At 46.8% G+C, this 13,496-nt stretch overlaps 1 protein-coding gene and 1 long non-coding RNA gene across 2 annotated transcripts in view; both read right to left on the bottom strand.

The window, feature by feature from the left end:
• Positions 1–5,714, bottom strand: part of LOC116978432 (SUN domain-containing protein 2-like) — a 46,111-nt gene extending 40,397 nt beyond the window's left edge. The window contains exons 1-2 of the mRNA XM_033029552.1: positions 5,708–5,714; positions 4,572–4,710 (exon numbers count right to left, since the gene is read on the bottom strand). Coding sequence (XP_032885443.1) covers positions 4,572–4,710; positions 5,708–5,714 — 146 coding nt within the window. The remainder of the gene's footprint in view (positions 1–4,571; positions 4,711–5,707) is intronic.
• A 260-nt stretch (positions 5,715–5,974) lies between these two features.
• On the bottom strand, positions 5,975–13,283 carry LOC116978727. Its single transcript, XR_004413523.1, has 3 exons — positions 13,058–13,283; positions 7,643–7,711; positions 5,975–6,045 (listed from the first exon to the last, which is right to left on the bottom strand). It is a non-coding gene; the product is annotated as an uncharacterized LOC116978727 (long non-coding RNA).
• Between the last annotated feature and the right edge of the window lie 213 nt (positions 13,284–13,496).

The following is a 13,496-nucleotide window of genomic DNA, read 5'->3' as shown; positions in this document are numbered from 1 at the left end:
AGCTACACTTGCCTACGATTAATCCATATTCCTCCAAACCTGTCCTATCCATGTACCTATCTAACTGTTTTTTAAAATGATGGGATAGTCTCAGCCTCAACTACCTCCTCTGGCAACTTGTTCCATACACCCACCAACTTTTTGTGTGAAAACATCACCTTTCGGATTCCTATTAAATCTTTTCCAGTTCACCTTGAACATATGTCCTCTGGTCCTCGATTCCCCTACTCTGGGTAAGAAACTGTTAGATAGATAGATAGCTAGATAGCTAGATAGCTAGATAGCTAGATAGATAGCTAGATAGCTAGATAGCTAGATAGAATCTTTATTTGCCACGCAACCAGGGTTGGTGGTATTTGGGTTCGGTACATGATGGTACACTGCTTTAGTCACATTATCACATATAACACAGATCATAGTAATAAAGTGCATCCATACCACATCACAAATCTCACCAACAGAACATAGTGCAAAAGAACAGACAAAGACCATAGACAAGACACTATATACATCAAGAGTCCTTAGTGTTGTCTGTCATTGGAGGGAATTGAGTGTTCTTATTGCTGAGGGGAAGAAGCTGTTTTTAAAACGGGTGGATTTTGTGGCAAGTGACTTGAGGCGCCTCCCTGAAGGGAGAGACTGGAAAAGGTGGTTTGCTGGATGGGAGGGGTCCGAGATGATCTTTATTGCCCGTTTTGAGGTACGTTGGACAGAGTGGACAGCTATCTGCAGAGCCAAAAGAGATGGGGGAGATATTGAACAATTTATTTTCTTCGGTATTCACCAAGGAGAAGGATATTGAATTATGTGAGGTAAGGGAAACTAGTAGAGTAGCTATGGATACTATGAGTTTCAAAGTAAAAGAAGTACTGACACTTTTGAAAAATATAAAAGTGGATAAGTCTCCAAATTTTCAAATGTCATTAGAAACGGGAATAGTCCCCTAGGATTGGCGTACTGCGCATGTTGTTCCATTGTTTAAAAAGGGTTCCAAGAGTAAACCTAGCAATTATAGGCCTGTTAGTTTGACTTCAGTGGTGGGCAAATTAATGGAAAAGATACTTAGAGATAATATATATAAGCATCTGGATAAACAGGGTCTGATTAGGAACAGTCAGCATAGATTTGCGCATGGAAAGTCATGTTTGACTAATCTTCTTGAATTTTTTGAAGAGGTTACTAGGGAAATTGACGAGGGTAAAGCAGTGGATGTTGTCTATATGGACTTTAGTAAGGCCTTTGACAAGGTTCCTCATGGAAGGTTGGTTAAGAAGGTTCAACTGTTGGATATAAATGCAGGAGTAGCAAGATTGATTCAACAGTGGCTGAATGGGAGAAGCCAGAGGGTAATGGTGGATGGTTGTTTGTCGGGTTGGAGGCAGGTGACTAGTGGGGTGCCTTAGGGATCGGTGTTGGGTCCTTTGTTGTTTGTCATGTACATCAATGATCTGGATGAAGGTGTGGTAAATTGGATTAGTAAGTATGCAGATGATACCAAGATAGTGGATGTGGATAATGGAGATGATTTCCAAAGTCTACAGAGTGATTTAGGCCATTTGGAAGAATGGGCTGAAAGATGGAGTTTAATGCTGATAAATGTGAAGTGCTACACCTTGGCAGGACAAATCAAAATAGGACGTACATGGTAAATGGTAGGGAATTGAAGAATACAGTTGAACAGAGGGATCTGGGAATAACCGTGCATAGTTCCTTGAAGGTGGAATCTCATATAGATAGGGTGGTAAAGAAAGCTTTTGGTATGCTAGCCTTTATAAATCAGAGCATTGAGTATAGAAGCTGGGATGTAATGTTAAAATTGTACAAGGCATTGTTGAGACCAAATCTGGAGTATGGTGCACAATTTTGGACACCCAATTATAGGAAGGATGTCAACAAAATAGAGAGAGTACAGAGGAGATTTACTAGAATGTTGCCTGGGTTTCAACAACTAAGTTACAGAGAAAGGTTGAATAAGTTAGGTCTTTATTCTCTGGAGCGCAGAAGGTTAAGGGGGGACTTGAAATGATGAGAGGGATAGACAGAGTTGATGTGGATCAGCTTTTCCCTTTGAGAATAGGGAAGATTCAAACAAGAGGACATGACTTCAGAATTAAGGGACAGAAGTTTAGGGGTAACATGAGGGGGAACTTCTTTACTCAGAGAGTGGTAGCGGTGTGGAATGAGCTTCCAGTGGAAGTGGTGGAGGCAGGGTCGTTGGTATCATTTAAAAATAAATTGGATAGGCATATGGATGAGAAGGGAATGGAGGGTTATGGATAATATATATAAGCAGGCAGGTGGGACTAAGGGAAAAAAGTTGTTCAGCACGGACTTGTAGGGCCGAGATGGCCTGTTTCCGTGCTGTAATTGTTATATGGTTATATGGTTGGAGGTAAATGGAATGGATTGAGGGGAGGGGGGAGTTGATGGTCCTGGAGGCCTTGGAGACTATGCGCTGTATTCTGTGTAGTGAGTGACTCACTGTTTCCTTACCAGACTGTGATTGAGGAGGTGATGATGCTTTCGTCACCTCCTCTCTATTCCTCTCATGATTTTGTATGCCTCTATAAGATCTCCCCTCATCCTGCTGCGCTCCATGGAATAGAGACCCAGCCTACTCAACCTCTCCCCATAGCTCACATATTCTCGTAAACCTTCTCTGAACCCTTTCAAGCTTGACAATATTTTTCCTATAACATGGTGCCCCGAACTGAACACAATATTCTAAATGCGGTCTCACCAACGTCCTATACAACTGAAATATGACCTACCAGTTTCCACAATCAAAACTCTGACTGATGAAGGCCAATGTGCCAAATCCTTTTTGACCACCTTATCTACCTGCTACTCGACCTTCAAGGAACCATGCACCTGCACTCCTAGATCCCTCTGCTCTACAACATTACCCAGAGGCCTACCATTTACTGAATAGGTCCTGCCCTTTTTCAATGTCCCAAAATGCAACATCTCACATCTCTGTATTAAATTCCATCAATTATTCCTCAGCCCACCTGGCCAATCGATCCAGATCCTGCTGCAAACTTTCACAACCATCTTCACTATCTGCAAAACCAGTCACATTTGTATCATCAGCAAACTTGCTAATCATGCCCTGTATGTTCTGATCCAAATCATTGATGTAGATGACAAACAGTAATGGGCCCAGCACCCAACCACGAGTCACACCACTAGTCACAGACCTCCAGTCCGAGTAGCAACGTTCCACCATCACCCTCTGCTTCCTTCATGGAACCAATTTGCTATCCATTCAGCTATCTCTACTTGGATCCTTGGAGATTAGTGGGCACAATTAGGGCACATGGTATTGGGGGTAGAGTGCTGACATGGATAGAGAAGTGGTTGGCAGACAGGAAACAAAGAGTAGGGATTAACGGGTCCCTTTAAGAATGGCAGGCAGTGGGATACTACAAGGCACGGTGTTGGGACCGCAGCTATTTACAATATACACCAATGATTGGATGCAGGGATTCAAAGTAACATTAGCAAATTTGCAGATGACACAAAGCTGGGTGGCAGTGTGAACTGTGAGGAGGATGCTATAAGAATATAGGGTGACTTGGACAGGTTGGGGGAGTGGGCAGATGCATGGCAGATGAAGTTTAATGTAGATAAATGTGAGGTTATCCACATTGGTAGCAAAAACAGGAAGGCAGATTACTATCTAAATGGCATCAAGGGAAAAGGGGAAGTACAACAGGATCTGAGGGTCCTTGTTCATCAGTCTATGAAAGTAAGCATGCAGGTACAGCAGGCAGTGAAGAGAGCTAATGGCAGGTTGGCCTTTATAACAAGAGTAGTCGAGTTTAGGAGCAAAGAGGTCCTTCTGCAGTTGTACAGAGCCCTAGTGAGACCACACCTGGAGTATCGTGTGCAGTTTTGGTCCCTAATTTGAGGAAGGACATTCTTGCTGTTAAGGGAGTGCAGTGTAGGTTCACCAGGTTAATTCCTGGGATGGCGAGACTGTCGTATGCTGAGAGAATGGAGCGGCTGAGCTTCTACACTCTGGAGTTTAAAAGGATGAGAGGGTATATCATTGAAACATATAAGATTGTTAAGGGTTTGGACACGCTAGAGGCAGGAAACATGTTCCCGATGTTGGGGGAGTCCATAACCAGGGACCACAGTTTAAGAATAAGGAGCAAGCCATTTATGACGAGGACGAGGAAACACTTTTACTCACAGAGCTGTGAGTCTGTGGAATTCTCTGTCTCAGAGGATGGTGGAGACCGGTTCTCTGGATACTTTCAAGAGAGAGCTAGAGAGGGCTCTTAAAAATAGCGGAGTCAGGGGATATGGAGAGAAGGCAGGAATGGGGTACTAATTGGGGATGATCAGCCATGATCACATTGCTGGCTGAAAGGGCCGAATGGCCTACTCCTGCCCCTATTGTCTATTGTCTATTATCGTGGGTTGAGTGTGACTGGGTGTCCTGTGGGAGGGTGTGTTCAGTACAGAGGTGGGGAGGAGATGGAGGAGGCAGCGGCGATGGGTGACTTTGCTTCAGTTGACCAGGTGGAGGAAGGGAGTCTGTGGATCCCCGGAGCACGTACCTGGACAGAGTAAAGACATCGATCAAGGAGATGGCCGTTGTTAACTGGTACCAGGCTGTGCCCAACCACCAGTAAACCAGGGGCAGAGCTTTTTCTGAAAGAGACAGCAACACAACATTAGACAACGTTGGGCCCGATGCTTCCCATAAGTGGAAGCGGAGAGAGCTCAGACTCTCCCACACGGAACCCACTGATACTGTGGAACCACGTCAGGCTGAGAGACCTTCTCCCCTGCAGGGACCACCACAGAAAGTGGCAGGAGAACACAGGGGAGCTATAGGGAACCAAAGAAAAAATAGGTGGCAGGGATATCAACGGGACAACAGCACTGATGGGGGTACTCCAGTGGCCACGACGGGACGAATGGCCTCCTTTTTCGTCCAGACTAAATAATTGGGAGATTGTCAATGACACTTCCACCAAGCAGGTAGTATCACCTTTCAACACAGAGAGATTGCCTGGTTGTGGATGGATAGCAGCCGCCTCTGTCCCAGTCATCTTTTCCCACAACTAACATGGGCAAAGATAGACACAAAAAGCTGGAGTAACTCAGCGGGTCAGGCAGTATCTCTGGAGAAAAGGAATAGGTGACGTTTCGGGTCACGACCCTTCTTCAGACTGAGAGTCAGGGGAAAGGGAAACAAGTGATATAGACGGTGATGTAGAGAGACATGGAGCAAATGAATGAACGATATACAAAAAAGTAACGATGATGAAGGAAAGGATGCATTGTTGGTAGGCTGTGGGCTCAGTGTTAACAAATGATACAGACAATGAAACTCACCAGGACAACAGTGAAACTAGTACAACGACTAAGGAGGGGGAGGGACGGAGAGAGAGGGTTACTTAAAGTTACAGAAATCTAGATTTATTGAACATGGGCGCGTCTGCTGATCACCACAATGCTGTGTGTGAGCTTGGCCACGGTCCACCACCTTACACTACATTTCAAAAGCATCCTCGGTGTCACACAGCTGGGGAAATCTAAAGGAGATCCTATTCTTTCATCACCCCAGTGACCCTGGAACACAAACCAGGCCTCCCTTAGGTGTTACAACATGACTTCAGTCGGGATCGAGTAACCGAGCATTGACAGTCAGTCGTCTCTTGACTCTATGGTCCTCTGGGCAACTCACCACTCATCTCAGTGAGTGGCCCAGTCAGGCTGAGGGAACACACTGGAGTACCAAGCTGGAAGGCAGCTTCCTCCCGCACTGACTGTGGTCCTAGGCTGCACGAACAACAGAGCACTGGGGACCAGGCCTTGTGCAAACCCTGGCAGTTTAAGGAGGGAGCAGCGGGCTCTACCTCACCACTGGGTCCAGTATCAGCAGGGCACTGGTTGACTGGAGCAGAGTTTTGGGTCCATGGACCACAGAAGAGGGAAGATTAGTGATGCAGGTACCTGGAGTCAGCAGCGAGATCCAGCCCCACAGCTTGGCAAGGGGAGAGAACAATTCAGAGTACGCCAAACCTGGGGGGGGAGGAAAGAAGTGCAAGATGTCAACAAAGCAAACTTCTCTCTCAAGGTTTACAATGTTCCAAGGGCCACATGGCCCAATGTTTGTGCTGCTGTTCACAAAAGCACCATGCAACTGATTGGCCCACGGCTCAACTGTTAGTGTGCGGGGATCGCTGATCGGTGCCGACTCGGTGGGCCGAAGGGCCTGTTTCCAGGCTGTATCTCCAAACTAAACTAAAGGAAGGATAGCAAAAGCCTAAGATAGACACAAAGTTCTGGAGTAACTCAGCGGGTCAGGCAGCATCTCTGTCTGAAAAAGGATGGGTGATGTTTCGGGGCGAGACCCTTCTTCAGACTAACAAGCCGAAGAATTGATTTAGACAGTGTCTAGAATTGCAGTAAAGAGTAATTTGGAAAAGTTAGGACATCTCTCAGAACAGAGAAGGTAAAAGAGATGACCCATCAAACGTTGAAGATTGTAGCAGCGTTCTACACAAGAAAGGTTTTGCTATTGAGGGATCAATAAACAGAGGTCACAGATTCAATACTGACAGGATGCAGAATATTCTCTCCAAAACGCTGCAGGAAGTGGATTCATTAATGATTTTAAGTGGATGGATACAGGGTGTTGCTGCTGATACAAGCTGGAGATTGCAATGGAACGATGCTCTTTAGCAGAAGCTGCATCACTTTCCACACCTTGGTGAACAGGCGCTATGCAGGGGGGGTTTGTGTCGTCAAATGGCAGCACCCTATTTTATGTGTTTGTTTTTTTGTGTGTACATATGTGTGTGTGGATGTGTGTGGATGTGTGTGAATGAATGGTGATTAGCTGCCCCAAATAACAGCTCAGTCCCCCTGATGTAACCCAGCATCTGGGAAATCTACAATCCTGTACAACACGTTCAGCTCCTGCCCAGAGTCAGTCCACGGCCCACTCACCCGCCCACAGCCCACCTCACTAACAGCCCCGCACCTGCCCCAGTAACGGACCCTCACACCCCACCCGCTCCATTTACCCTCCCCACCGTCATCCCGCTTAGATGTCCCTCACCCCCTTCCCAGTAACAGCACATGTACCCACCCCATGTCCTGACACCCGCGCCTTGTAATAGCCCACTCAACCTCACCCTGCCCCAGCAGTGAGCTGTGCACCCCCACTCCCAACCCCCACCCTGTCCCCACCCTAGTAACATCTCCCACCCACCCAGTCCCCACCCTAGTAACATCTCCCACCCACCCTGCCCCCACCCTAGTAACATCTCCCACCCACCCTGTCCCCACCCTAGTAACATCTCCCACCCACCCTGTCCCCACCCTAGTAACATCTCCCACCCACCCTGTCCCCACCCTAGTAACATCTCCCACCCACCCTAGTAACATCTCCCACCCACCCTGTCCCCACCCTAGTAACACCTCCCTCCCACTCAACCACCCACCGCAGTAAGTGCCCGCTCAGCCGCCCCACTGCCCAACTTCAATATGAAATCCCTAAAGCCTCTGTTCCAGCCCCAGCCAGTGTGTCCTCTCTGCCGATAGTGCAACGTGCCGCACATTAGCTGTTCAGGATGAGGGACATGGGGGGTGAGATGATGAACGTTCCACTTACCCTGCAGCTCATCCTGGGAGGAGTAGCCAGATGTGGACGACAAGTAGTTGTTGGAAGAAGTTGAAGGCGCTGTCAGTATCCCCATCATATAACCATATAACAATTACAGCACTGAAACAGGCCATCTCGACCCTTCTAGTCCGTGCCGAACATGTATTCTCCCCTAGTCCCATATACCTGCGCTCAGACCATAACCCTCCATTCCTTTCCCGTCCATATAACTATCCAATTTATTTTTAAATGATAAAAATGAACCTGCCTCCACCACCTTCACTGGAAGCTCATTCCACACAGCCACCACAGGAGTAAAGAAGTTCCCCCTCATGTTACCCCTAAACTTCTGTCCCTTAATTCTCAAGTCATGTCCCCTTGTTTGAATCTTCCCTACTTTCAGTGGGAAAAGCTTATCCACGTCAACTCTGTCTATCCCTCTCATCATTTTAAAGACCTCTATCAAGTCCCCCCTTAACCTTCTGCGCTCCAAAGAATAAAGCCCTAACTTGTTCAACCTTTCTCTGTAACTTAGTTGCTGAAACCCAGGCAACATTCTAGTAAATCTCCTCTGCACTCTCTCTATTTTGTTGACATCCTTCCTATAATTAGGCGACCAAAATTGTACCCCATACTCCAGAATTGGACTCACCAATGCCTTGTACAATTTTAACATTACATCCCAACTTCTATACTCAATGCTCTGATTTATAAAGACCAGCACACCAAAAGCTTTCTTTACCACCCTATCTACATGAGATTACACTTTCAGGGAACTGTGCACAGTTATTCCCAGATCCCTCTGTTCACCTGCATTCTTCAATTCCCTACCATTTACCATGTACGTCCTATTTTGATTTGTCCTGCCAAGATGTAGCACCTCACACTTATCAGCATTAAACTCCATCTGCCATCTTTCAGTCCACTCTTCCAACTGGCATAAATCTCTCTGTAGACTTTGAAAATCTACTTCATTATCCACAACCCCACCTATCTTAGTATCATCTGCATACTTACTAATCCAATTTACCACACCATCCTCCAGATCATTGATGTACATGACAAACAACAGTGGACCCAACACAGATCCCTGTGGCACCCCACTAGTCACTGGCCTCCAACCTGACAAACAACCATCCACCATTACTTTCTGGCATCTCCCATTCAGCCACTGTTGAATCCATCTTGCTACTCCACCATTAATACCCAACCATTGAACCTTCTTAACCAACCTTCCATGAGGAACCTTGTCAAAGGCCTTACTGAAGTCCATATATACAACATCCACTGCTTTACCCTCATCAATTTCCCGAGTAACCTCTTCAAAAAATTCAAGAAGATTAGTCAAACATGACCTTCCAGGCACAAATCCATGTTGACTGTTCCTAATCAGACCCTGTTTATCCAGATGCTTATATATATTATCTCTAAGTATCATTTCCATTAATTTGCCCACCACTGACGTCAAACTAACAGGTCTATAATTGCTAGGTTTACTCTTAGACCCCTTTTTAAACAATGGAACAACATGCGCAGTACGCCAATCCTCCGGCACTATTCCCGTTTCTAATGACATTTGAAATATTTCTGTCATAGCCCCTGCTATTTCTACACTAACTTCCCTCAATGTCCTAGGGAATATCCTGTCCGGACCTGGAGACTTATCCACTTTTATATTTCTCAAAAGTGTCAGTACTTCCTCTTCTTTGAATCTCATAGTTTCCATAGCTACTCTACTTGTTTCCCTTACCTCACATAATTCAATATCTTTCTCCTTGGTGAATACCGAAGAAAAGAAATTGTTGAATATCTCCCCCATCTCTTTTGGCTCTACAGATAGCTGTCCACTCTGACTCTCTAATGGACCTATTTTATCCCTCATTATCCTTTTGCTATTAATATAGCTGTAGAAACCCTTTGGGTTTACTTTCACCTTACTTGCCAAAGCAACCTCATATCTTCTTTTAGCTTTTCTAATTTCTTTCTTAAGATTCTTTTTACATTCTTTATACTCCTCAAGCACCTCATTTACTCCATGCTGCCTATAATTATTGTAGATCTCCCTCTTTTTCCGAACCAAGTGTCCAATTTCCCTTGAAAACCATGGCTCTTTCCGATTTTTACTATTTCCTTTCAACCGAACAGGGACATAAAGATTCTGTACTCTTAAAATGTCACCTTTAAATGTACTCCATTTCTGTCCCACATCTTTCCCATAAAACAAAATGTCCCAATTTACTCCTTTTAAATCCTTTCGCATCTCCTCAAAGTTAGCCTTTCTCCAATCAAAAATCACAACCCTAGGTCCGGTTCTGACCCTCTCCATAATTATATTGAAACTAATGGTATTGTGAAACTAATGGTATTGTGATCACTGGTCCCGAACTGTTCCCCCAACGCATACCTCTGCCACCTGACCCGTCTCATTTCCTAACAGGAGGTCCAGCACCGCTCCTTCTCTAGTAGGTACTTCTATGTATTGCTGCAAAAAACTATCCTGTACACATTTTACAAACTCCAACCCATCCAGCCCATTTACAGAATGTGTTTCTCAGTCTATGTGTGGAAAATTGAAATCTCCCACAATCACTACCTTGTGCTTACTACTAATATCTGCAATCTCCTTACATATTTGCTCTTCCAATTCTCGCTCCCCATTTGGCGGTCTATAATACACCCCTATATGCTCTATATGCCATATGCTCTGTTGAATTTCTCTTCATAGCTGTCCTCAAAGCTGGACGGCCCTGTGACTACTGGATGCCAGATACAGGTTACCGAGGCAAGTAATCACAGGAAAATATTACAGCACCTCATATTTCGCTTGGACATCTTACAACCCAACCATATGATGTTGACCTCTCTAACTTCAAGTAACCCTTGTTTTCCCTCTCTCTCTCTCTATCCCTCCACCATCCCTGCTCTCCGGCCAGTTTAACTGTCCTCCTGATTACATTTTATCTTTGTTTGCTTCGTTGTCACCTTCCCCCAGCTAACAATTATCTATTCTACATTTTCCTTCATCTTTGTCCCCTTTGATCTCTCGTTTTCGCACCTTACCCTTCCAGATCACCCTCTCCCCTGACTAAGTCTGAAGAAGAGTCTCGATCGAAACGTCACGCATTCTTTCTTTCTAGAAAGGCTTTTAACGACACTGGGCCTGTACTCGCTGGAGTTTAGAAGAATGAAGGGGACCTCATTGAAACTTACCGAAAAGTGAAAGGTTTGGATAGAGTGGATGTGGAGAGGATGGTTCCACTTGTGGGAGAGTAGAGGACTACAGTGCATAGCCTCAAAATTAAACAATGCTCCTTTAGGAAGGAGATAAGGAGGAATGTCTTTAGTCAGAGGTTGGTGAATCTGTGGCATTCTTTGCTACAGAAGGCTGTGGAGGCCTAGTCAGTGGATATTTTTAATGCAAGATATAACCATATAACCATTTAACAATTACAGCACGGAAAACAGGCCATCGCGGCCCTACAAGTCCGTGCCGAACAACTTTTTTCCCTTAGTCCCACCTGCCTGCACTCATACCATAACCCTCCATTCCCTTCTCATCCATATGCCTATCCAATTTATTTTTAAATGATATCAACGAACCTGCCTCCACCACTTCCACTGGAAGCTCATTCCACACCGCTACCACTCTCTGAGTAAAGAAGATAGATTTGTGATTCGTACGGGTGTCAGGGGTTATGGGGAGAAGGCAGGAGAATGGGGTTAGGAGGGAGTGATAGATCAGCCATGATTGAATGGTGAAGTAGACTCGATGGGACGCATGGACTAATTCTGCTCCTATCACTTATGACCTCATGCTGCCTGTCCCGCTGAGTTACTCCAGCATTTTTAGTGTAAACCAGGATCTGCAGTTCCTTCCTATAAAGGAAGATATAATCCCTCGCCTTTCAGTAACTGCAGCTCGATGTCGGTCACCTCCCACCACCAGGGGGCATCAGACCCCAATCCAACGCTCCCCACAGTAACTGAACCGTGTGTGTTACCACACACAGGCCCCACAGCAGAGCGACAGTGCGCCCCTCTCCTGTCCGCCCGCCTGCCCACCTCCCAGCACCCGGCGGGTTTGGCAAAGTCTCACAGCAGCTGTGTGATGATCGCTGGTCAGCGCCGACTCGTTGGGCCAAAGGGCTCGTTTCCAACGCAAACTGAGATACTGCAGCACGAGTCTCTGACGTGCACCAGTGATCGCGGTACTTTAAACCAAGGAGAAGCCCTGAACCAGTCTGTTGGAGGGAAGGGTTAAGGCTTTAAGAACACTGTCGTCAAAATGTCATAAGTGATAGGAGAATTAGGCCATTCGGCCCATCAAGTCTATTCTGACATTCCATCATGGCAGAACTATCTCTCCCTCCTGACCCCATTCTTGGTTCTTGGTTCTTGCTTCTTGGGTCCTCCAAAATATTCCAACTGGAATTTAAACTGGAGGTGGCGAAGGGATGGATTAAGCCAGAATGGGTATAAAGAACACACACTATAGAATTTAACATAAAACATCCCCACACAGCAGAATCAAAGTTTCCCACTGTGTGGGAAGGCACCAAAGTCAGTCTCTTTTTTTTTTAGTGTAAACCAGCATCTGCAGTTCCTTCCTCGTGGTCAGGGCCTCCCCAAGCCCTCCGCAGTTGCAGCTATGGGCGGCCCGATGTCCAGGACCGCTCGCCGGGGTGATACAAGTCCGACGTCGGGACTGTGGGACGTCCTCAGCGGCGTGGACACCAGAGTCGGCCCCCTCCTACCGGAGTCGGCGGCTTCCAAAGTCCGTAGGCCGCGCCGGGTGGAGACCCTCTGCAAGGCGCCCCAGGACTCCACGATGCCGTTCAGCGCCGCCCGCGTTGGAAGCTCTCCGCACCAGAGCTCCACGATGTTGGAGCAGCGGCCCAACGCTCCGGAGCTCCAAACAGCGACCCAGGTAGACTCCAGCGCTGCGCCGCCGCTGTAGCAGCCCTGGTCCGGTTCCCGGTCCCCGGCAGGAAAGGCCGCTCCGATCCAGCTGGTAGGCCGCGAGGTGGGGGGGCGAGGACGCGACTCGGACAAATAGTCGCGTCCCCGTCAGGAAGAAACTGGGAAACGGTTTCCCCCTTACCCTGCCCCCCTCCCCCACATAGAAAAGTTAAAGTTTCCCCCAACACAAAACTTTACACTAACTAAATTTTTTTTAAAAGATTGAAATACAGACTGGCTGTAGGTAGAGGCTGCTGCAGTGCAGCAACCCCTCCATTCTCCTGTGTTCTCCCCGTAACCACTGTACTCATGAAGAATCTGTCTAAATCTGCCTTAAAAATATTGACTGACTTGGCCTCCACAGCCTTCAGTGGCAATGAATTCCACTGATTCACCAGCCTCTGACTAAAGAAATGTGCCGGTGCCCTGCTTCCACCCCCCGCGCTGCCCTTCCCGGACACGTACCGTCGGGCTCCTGCCAGCCGCTGCTGCTGACGAGGTGCAGAGAGTGCTGAGAGCGCTTGGAGGCGTTGCTGATGTTGCTGATGTTGCTGAAGAAGCTACTCAGACTGTTGACTGAACTGTTGGACGGTGAACGTTTGACACCAGGCACAAGTTCCGGCCTCTTGCTGTTTGACCTTTTCTTGTGCAACCTGAAACGATAAAGGGCAATGATTTAGGACGGAGGCAGACCAGGACTGCAAAAGAGAAGCAAAAAAGTAACGATGATAAAGGAAACTGGCCATTGTTAGCCATTTGATAAGTGAGAATGAGAAGCTGGTGCGACTTGGGTGGGGGAGGGATGGAGAGTCGCTTGTCAGAACTGGGAAAGGGGGGGGGAAGAAGATTGTTTCACATGGGTTAAGGAATATCATGACTCTCTCTCCCTCCCTCCCCCTCTTCA

The sequence above is a fragment of the Amblyraja radiata genome, chromosome 11, assembly GCF_010909765.2.
Source record: "Amblyraja radiata isolate CabotCenter1 chromosome 11, sAmbRad1.1.pri, whole genome shotgun sequence".
NCBI classification, from domain to species: domain Eukaryota; kingdom Metazoa; phylum Chordata; class Chondrichthyes; order Rajiformes; family Rajidae; genus Amblyraja; species Amblyraja radiata.
The sequence above is the reverse complement of the archived record's forward strand: the minus strand, read 5'-3'. Positions and strand labels throughout refer to the sequence as shown.